The sequence below is a fragment of the Rhinoraja longicauda genome, chromosome 40 (genome assembly GCF_053455715.1).
Source record: "Rhinoraja longicauda isolate Sanriku21f chromosome 40, sRhiLon1.1, whole genome shotgun sequence".
In the NCBI taxonomy this organism is placed as follows: Eukaryota; Metazoa; Chordata; class Chondrichthyes; order Rajiformes; family Arhynchobatidae; genus Rhinoraja; species Rhinoraja longicauda.
In genome coordinates this window covers 3,385,530-3,394,549 of record NC_135992.1, presented here as the reverse complement: position 1 = coordinate 3,394,549, position 9,020 = coordinate 3,385,530, and the positions used below count along the sequence as shown (strand labels likewise).

Sequence of the window (9,020 nt, the reverse complement as noted above, 5' to 3'; positions counted from 1 at the left end):
AAGACGTTTTCTCTCTGGATTCATTAAAGGATGATATGGAAGTTAGTCAGATTAGACCAAATACAGGGTGACATGAACTAAATAGATACACGATGCAGGACGACACAGAAGCAGATGCCAACACTTGGCTCCTCATGGGTGAAATGGGATCGAGTAAAATTATACTTGTTCCTTGTCCCAACCAGGGCTCCCTGAATTCAACAGACACAGAATTTATTTTGCTTAATGATTCACCCCTGACAAATTTGAATTCATTTTTAAGTGGCAGATGGTGCAAATCTTTGTAAAACTGGCTATCAAAGAACCATTCGATAAAATGTGACAGACCTCAGGAATACATTGCTCAAATCAGCCAATGACTGTACCCAAGACAGGTTTAGAGGGATATGGGCCAAACGTGGTCAGGTGGGACTAGTGTAGATGGGACATGTTGGCCGGTGTGGGCAAGTTTGGCCTGTTTCCACGCTGTAACTCTATGACACATGGAGGAAAATCAGCCAAGGAACAGGCAGACAGGATCTTCCGTACAACCAACAGTTACTATATCATCACACATTTGGACAACTTTCCATTTTAATAGACCCAACTTTATCAATTTTGTTAGCAGAATAATATAGCTTTAGAACAGTGCTTGTGTTTTTCAATAAATATTATATACAAACGAGTAAAATAGAATAAAAACTAAATATATGGATCAGCACAATGGTCTGAATGAACTAATAAAAGCAATCCCATAATTGAACGATTAATACAAAGACATGGCACCAAAACCCCAGTTACAAGAATAAGGAGATTAAACCGAAGATTTGACAATAAATTGAATTAAGGCTTTTTTGGCTGCTGAACCTGTATGTTAATTAGATATACAATTATTGCTAAGAACCGACAAAACTTCAACAAACTATATTAATGAGGATAAGAGTGGAGACACCAAGTCTCAGTCCTGTATTTAGACCAATAAAGAATATATGTTGCTCTCATCCAATCTACAGAAGGACCAGGTTTCAAAATCAAATCTAAAATCCCTGAAAAAGTTTGGACTGTGAAGGAATTCCAAACTGAAGTTGCTCTTTGCTGGGGTGCATTTACCTGCAAATGGCCACTCGCAAGGCAGAACTGCAGGTGTATTGGTCAGACTGGTGACTCCCCTTGGCTTACTGAATCAGGAACAGCTCTTGGCAATGGCTCAGTGCCCGGCCATGCAGCCGACTATAACATAGGCTGAGCATGGACAAAGTGCACCGAGTTTGTCTGGAGATTGACTCACATGGAGATGACTCCATTTTAGTTTGAAGCATGTGTGTATATGTATATACATATATACATATATATATATATATATATATATATATATATATATATATGTGTGACCCTGCGGAGAAACATTAACAGCGCAATGCAGGCTGAGACACCGCTGGTCAATTAAAGTGCAGAATTAATAGAAATAGCTTCACTATGTTTAGAAGTATATTTGTGTCAGTTGGTTTCTGCGACTGCATCCGTGTTCTGTGTGTACACACGAGAAATATGCACAAGAGCGCACAACTGATGCAAACACTTGAACGCATGGCCATTTTCCACCCGTGTTCAGAAATCTGTTCCAACGCCACCCAGCTGCAAAGGAATCTCCGTGTTCACCACAGCTTTCTCCGCCTCTCAGAGCAGCGGGGAATACATTACTTGCGGCACACGGAAATGGGAATATTTAGAAGACTGCAGTAAAATGTTGATCGTACGCTGGCAAGTGCTGGTTTGAAGGTTTTTTCACAGACTGAAGGTCTGTAGCTTCTTGCTGCAGATAGATGAAGGATGCCATTGAGGTGCCCAGTCCTGTGGTATACAGAAGCATGTTTCCTCGAAGATGGAAAGTTCTTCAGTATACCATAGGACTGGTATGCAGTTTCCCACCTCCGCGTTATTTGTGAGCGTCAGGAAATACACCACACTCACACACCGCGCTCAGCACTCTATATCTGCACATTGTACCCAACACACTGCATCATCACCCCAAGCCTTGCACCTTCTAGTACAATCCGCGTTATGTATCACTGGTGTTATTGCTGCATCTTGGTACAGTTTCGTTTAGAGATACAGCGTGGAAGCAGGCCCTTCAGCCCGCCCAGTCTGTGCCAACCAGTGATCACCCATTCTATCCAACACACTAGGGACAATTTACAGAAGCCAATTAACCTGCAAACCTGCACTGGAGCACCCGGAGAAAACCCACGGAGAACGGGAGAAGGTGCAACACCTATAGTTATAGGGATTTATATATATATATCTATAGTTAGGATACAGTCCTACACCTGTACCAATAGTTAGGATCGAACCCAGGTCTCTGGCACTGAAGAGGCAGCAACTCTACCGCTGCGCCATCGTGCTGCCCCTCTCATCTCTTTGCAAAGTTTTCAGCTGCAGGTGGTGACGGATTAATGGCACACTGTGCCTCGTGAAATATGCAGCCTCTACGATTAAAAGCTTGCAGAAATGTGGGCCGTTTGCGGGCGGCCAAGTCTTCACGTACCCCGCGCTGACAGCGGCGGAAGGCAGCGGCAAACGGGCAGGTCCTCACGCGGGGAAATGGGAGACTTTGCTCCACAGCAGTGGGGGCGGCAAGCAGCCGCAAGCTAAGAAGCTCCCCCCCGGTGAAAGAGCACCGAGCCGGTCTCGACTTGAGCAGCCGACCCTGCATCCCTGGAACCTTGCAGACCAGCGCAAGGTGAAAGGGGAACAACTTGGGCCAAGAACAGAATGTCTCACCTGTTAGATTAAACAGCACGAAGCAAAACAAACAACGCACAGGGGTGCTGTGGCTTCTAGTGCACGTGCAACAAGTGATATGTAGTAAGCAGGCAAAATGTGTAGGAATCGAAGAAATGCTGGAGTAACTTAGCAGGACAGGCTGCATCTCTGGAGAGAAGGGATGGGTGACATTTCGGGTCGAGACCCTTCTTCAAAGGAATGGGTGACGTTTTGGGTCGAGACGTTTTGTGTCCATCTTCTCAATGACATGGACCCTTCTTCAGATTCATGAAGGGTCCATGAAGAAAGGCAGCAGCCGGCCTGAGACGTCACCCATTCCTTCTCTCCAGAGATGCCGCCTGGCCCGCTGAGATACTCCAGCATTTTGTGTCTATCTTCCCTATGGAGTAAGCAGCCTCTGTCAGCGCATGGAGGAGCTGCCTAGGATGAGACCTCTATGAACCAGTCACCAGACACCGTGTAGAACAGCTCCCGACACAATCAGCGGTGCAGTCTCAATGGGCCCGGGCTCCCCAGCAGCTCTGCATTCATTGCACCACTCCCTCATCACAAGTTCTTCTCCTTGCCCGTTTTAGACTTCCCCTCGGGTTTGTTGCTGAGAAACTTCAGCATCTTCTTCGGTTTGAACTTTGCCTTTTTCTTTATGTCGCTACTTGGATCCTTGTGGAAATCTGTTCAGGAAAAAGCAGTGGTTAGTCGGAGTCCGCATTTCAGTAGCGTGTCGGTAGCCCGCAGCCTGGCGGAGTGGCCGAGCCTCAATCCCCTACACTCAGGTGCCTGCTGCCTGCCTGGAGGACAAAGCCTGGATCCACAGGAGCGAGATTCTGCAGAGCACAGAGACTGAGCACACACACGGACACATATACACACACACACATACACACGGACGGACACACACACACACACGGATGGACACACACACATAGACAGACTTACACACACGGACACACACACATGGACACACACACACATGGACACAGACAACACAGACGTACACACAGACAGACATACACACACACACGGACACACACACAGACACACACGGACACACACAGACAGACACACACACGGACAGACAGACAGACAGACAGACACAGACACACACATGGACAGACAGATTTCACACATGGACACACACACACACGGACACACAGACAAGACAGACACACACACAGACAGACAGACACACGGACACACAAATGGACAGACAGACTTCACACATGGACACACACACACGGACAGACAGACACACGGATAAGACAGACACACACACACACGGACGGACACATACACACGGACACACACACATGGACAGACAGACTTCACACATGGACACACACACACGGACAAGACAGACACACACACATAGACACGGATAGACGGACACACACACACACAGAGACATACACACACAGTCACACAGACACACACAGGCATGGAGCCTGACGGATGGGGGATATACTAGTTTAGTTTAGTTTATTGTCACATGTACCGAGGTACAGTGAAAGGCTTTTGTTGCGTGCTAACCAGTCAGCGGAAACACAATACATGACTGCAATTGTGCCACCCACAGTGTACAGATCTGTAGTAGTGATTTAAAAGAGTGGAGTGAATGTAATGCATGATTTGCAGATCTGTGACCAGCACATTGCCTGGATTGGGCCATGGTCTAGAGAGCCGACAAGGCTGGACCTGCAGCCAGACACTGAGCCGACACAGCACTCAGCAGGGCAGCACGGTAGCGCAGCGGTAGAGTTGCTGTTTTACAGCGAATGCAGCGCCGGAGACTCAGGTTCGATCCTGACTACGGGTGCTGCACTGTAAGGAGTTTGTACGTTCTCCCCGTGACCTGCGTGGGTTTACTCCGAGATCTTCGGTTTCCTCCCACACTCCAAAGACGTACAGGTATGTAGGTTAATTGGCTGGTTAATGTAAAAATTGTCCCTAGTGGGTGTAGGATAGTGTTAATGTACGGGGATCACTGGGCGGCACGGACTTGGAGGGCCGAAAAGGCCTGTTTCCGGCTGTATGTATATGATATGATATGATGATAGCACCACAGTGTCTGTAAATCAGGTCGAGAGTTGGACACAAAGTACTGGAGTAACTCAGCGGGTCAGGCAACATCTCTGGAGAGAAGGAATAGGCGATGTTTTGGGTCGAAACCTTCAGAATGTAAGAAGAAAGAACTATTCCTTTTCTCCAGAGATGCTGCTTGACCCACTGAGTTACTCCAGCACTCTGTGTCCATGTTCTGCAGAGATGCTGCCTGACCCACTGAGTTACTCCAGCACTCTTTGTCCATGTTCTCCAGAGATGCTTCCTGACCAGCTGAGTTACTCCAGATTTTGTATTTATCTCTCCTTCGAGCTCATTTTAGTTTAGTATTAATTTTAGTTTAGAGATACAGCACGGAAACAGGCCCTTCGGCCCAACCGGGTCCGTGCCGACCAGCTATACCCGCATATTAACACTATCCTATGCACACTAAGGATATCTTTCTTTTGACACACATTTACCAAGCCAATTTACCCACAAACCTGTACTCTTTGGATTGTGGGAGGAAACCGAGGATCTCAGAGAAAACCCACCCAGGTCACAGGGAGAACGTACAAACTCTGTACAGACAGCGCCCGTGGTCAGGATCGAACCTGAGTCTCCGGTGCTGCATTCACTGTAAGGCAGCAACTCTACCGCTGCGCCCCAATCTATCCTAATGTTTTGAATTATTTTTTTCTGGAACGTTGGAGATTGATAGGAGGAGTATATTGATCACCCGCGCTCACACTGGTTCTGTGTTACCCCCCTTTTGCATCCACCCCTTAAACACTTTGTGGGCCATTTGGGATGTGGGAGGAAACCGGAGCACCCGAGGAAACCACAGGGGCACAGGGAGAACGTGCAAACTCCACACAGAGAGCACCCGAGTTCAGGATCTGTGTTGCGATGCAGCAGCTTTACCAGCCCTCCCTCCCATTTCGGGAGGGGAAAAAACCCTGCCGTTTCAATCAATTGGAGAAGGTGATTTCCAGTTAGGAATTCCGTGGACTGGCAATGTTCTCCCTGTGACCAAGTGGGTTTCCTCTGGGTGCTCCGGTTTCCTCCCACATTCCAAAAGACGTGAAGGTTTGCAGGTCATTTAGCACTGTAAATTGCCCCCAGTGTTTTGGAAGTGGATGGGAAAGTGGGAAAACATACAACTTGTGAGAATGGGTGATCGCTGGTCAACGTGGACTTGATGGGCCGAAGGGCATGTTTCCATGCTGTATCTTTAGACATAAACGTATTCAACTATGTATTCAAGAGAGAGTTAGATATAGCTCTCAGGGCTAACGGAATCAAGGGATATGGGCAGAAAGCAGGAATGGGGTACTGATTTTGGATGACCAGCCATGATCATATTGGATGGTGGTGCTGGCTCGAAGGGCTGAATGGCCTACTCCTGCACCTATTTTCTATGTTTCTATAAACATTTCCTCCAGGTGCTTTAGTTTCCTCTCACATCCCAAAGACTTGGTGATAAGTCAATGGCTAATGTAAATTAATGCTTGGTAAAGGTTATGTGAAAAGTAACCAAATAGGAATTAACCTACAAACCTGTATGTCTTTGGAGTGTGAGAGAGAAAGTTGCAGGGATACAGGGAAATAAGGAGTGGGGCTGACGGGATTGCACTCTTGTCTTGTTTAGAGATACGGCGTGGAAACAGGCCCTTCAGCCCGCCAAGTCCGTTCCAGCCAGTGATTCCCATACCCTAGCACAATCCTACACACTAGTGACAATTTATTATTCTTACCAAAGCCAATTAACCTTCAAACCTGTCTTTGAAGTGTGGAAGGAAACTGGTTGCAGGGAGAACGTAGAAACTCCGTACAGACAGCACCCATAGTCTGGATCGAACCCGGGTCTCTGGCGCTGCGCGGCAGCAACTCTACCGCTGCGCCACCATGCCACTCTGCACAGATCTGCACACGGTCCAGGTGGGCTGAGTTAATTACCTGTGGCAGGTACTTTGCCACATCAGAGTGGTTTCTCTCCAGCGATTTATTGCAAAACATCAGAGCAGCACGGTGCCGCAGCTGTAAATTTGCTGCCTTACAGCACCAGAGAACCGGGTGCGATCCAGACTACGGGCGCCGTCTGTACGGAGTTTGTACGTTCTCCCCGTGACCTGCGTAGGTTTTCTCCGAGATACTCGGTTTCCTCCCACACTCCAAAGACGTGCAGGTTTGTAGGTTAATTGGCTTGGTGTATGTGTAAATTGTCCCTGGTGTGCGTAGGATCGCATTGGTGTGCGTGGACCGCTGGACGGTGCGGACTCGGTGGGCCGAAGGGCCTGTTTCTGCGCTGCATCTCTAAACTAAACAAAAACATTTCCAAAGGCAGTCAATGTCAACACGAAAGGTAAACTGTGACCATTGTTAAATAGTCCCGCTGTGAAGGGAGGGGAAGACACAAGTCAAAGTCAGGACACGATGGCACAAAGGTGACCCAGGACTTGGTTAACAGGAGAGAACGACCTGGCCATTTCAGGAAGACCCCTCCCCATACCAGGCCTTTCTCCCAATTTCAGACAAACCATTCAGGCCAATTATTCTGCTCTTGTCCTCAGAGGGGAAAAGGAGCAAAGATAAAGGTAGAATTAGTGTGGTGTTGAAACAAACTGAAATGCTCAACGAAACCTCCTCTGCTTGACATTGAATGTAAATGATAATCTTACCTTTGTTTTTAATCATTGACTCCAGCAACTTATCTTCCTCTTCCTCTCTGTAAGACAGAAATGTGAAAATCTACCTTCAGTTTCTCTCTCAGACCTGCTTGTCATGTATCTGTGCACAGTGAAAATGGCTCAATTGTAATCACGCATTGTCTATCCGCTGAGTTTAGGGCGGTCACGGTGGCGCAGCGGTAGAGTTGCTGCCTTACAGCGAATGCAGCGCCGGAGACCCGGGTTCCATCCCGACTACGGGCGCTGTCTGTATGGAGTTTGTACGTTCTCCCCATGACCTGCGCGGGTTTTCTCCGAGATCTTCGGTTTCCTCCCACACTCCAAAGACGTGCAGGTTTGTAGGTTAATTGGCTTAGTAAATGTACAAATTGTCCCCAGTGCGTGTAGGATAGTGTGAATGTGGGGGGATTGCTAGTCGGCACGGACCCTGTGGGCTGAAGGGCCTGTTTCCACGCTGTATCTCTACAACTAAAACTAAGACTGGATAACACGTGATAAAGGTTTTTCACTGTACCTTGGTATTCGCGACAATAAACTGAAGTGAACTGTGTCAGGGTGCCTCTCAGCATCCTCCGACAGTCCCACACCACACGTTGTCTCATCATCTGCAGGAACTCTATGCCCAACAGCCGGAGGAGGGAGTTGAGGCAGGTAGTCACATTTAGGCAGGTACATGGATAGTGTAGGAAGGAACTTTAGATGCTGGTTTAAACCGTACACAAAATGCTGGAGTAACTCAGCGGGACCGGCAGCATCTCTGGACAGAAGGAACGGGCGACGTTACATGGATAGGACAGGTTTAAAGGGATATGGGCCAAGCGCGGGCAGGTGGGACTAGTGTAGAGGGGACATGTTGGTCGGTGTGGGCAAGTTGGGCTGAAGGGCCTGTTTCCCCGCTGTATCATGATAGACAGACACAAAACACTGGAGTAATTCAACGCCTCAGGCAGCATCTTTGGAGAAAAGTGATAGGTGATATTTCGGGTTGAGACCGTTCTGCAGACTCTGAAGGTCTCGACCTGAAACGTCACCTATTCCTTTTCTCCAGAGATGCTGCCTGACCGGTTGAGATACTCCAGCATTTTGTGTCTTTCTTCGATGTACACCAGCATCTAAAGTTCCTTTCTACACTACAAGATTCCACAGCCTGCGTGTGCCATTCCAGGCACCTTCTCCCCAGCACCCTGCTCTGTTCACATAATGGATGTCTAGCCACTATCCTGGCCAGTTATCCTCAGGAAGATTGTACTTGCTGTACTGAACCTATTACCCTCAGGACACTATCACTCTCCCTGCCACATCCTTTTCCCTCACATCCAGGCCAAACGCCTGTAACAAACAATCCGCCTCCTATGTTGTTTCCACGGATTCTCTTCATCGTTTCTAGACAGTAAATACACCCCGCAATCTGGCGCTAATCTGTTCCAGGAAATATGCCACCGACACAGTCATAGAGTGATACAGTGTGGAAACAGGCCCTTCATAGAGTGATACAGTGTGGAAACAGGCCCTTCATAGAGTGATACTGTG

The 9,020-nt window shown here is 47.9% G+C and overlaps 1 protein-coding gene across 1 annotated transcript in view; it reads right to left on the bottom strand.

Moving 5' to 3' along the window:
• Positions 1–585: 585 nt before the first annotated feature.
• Positions 586–9,020, bottom strand: part of micall1a (MICAL-like 1a) — a 122,538-nt gene continuing 114,103 nt past the window's right edge. The window contains exons 15-16 of the mRNA XM_078430329.1: positions 7,482–7,528; positions 586–3,434 (exon numbers count right to left, since the gene is read on the bottom strand). Of these exons, the coding sequence (XP_078286455.1) occupies positions 3,310–3,434; positions 7,482–7,528 (172 nt within the window). The 3' untranslated portion in view covers positions 586–3,309. The remainder of the gene's footprint in view (positions 3,435–7,481; positions 7,529–9,020) is intronic.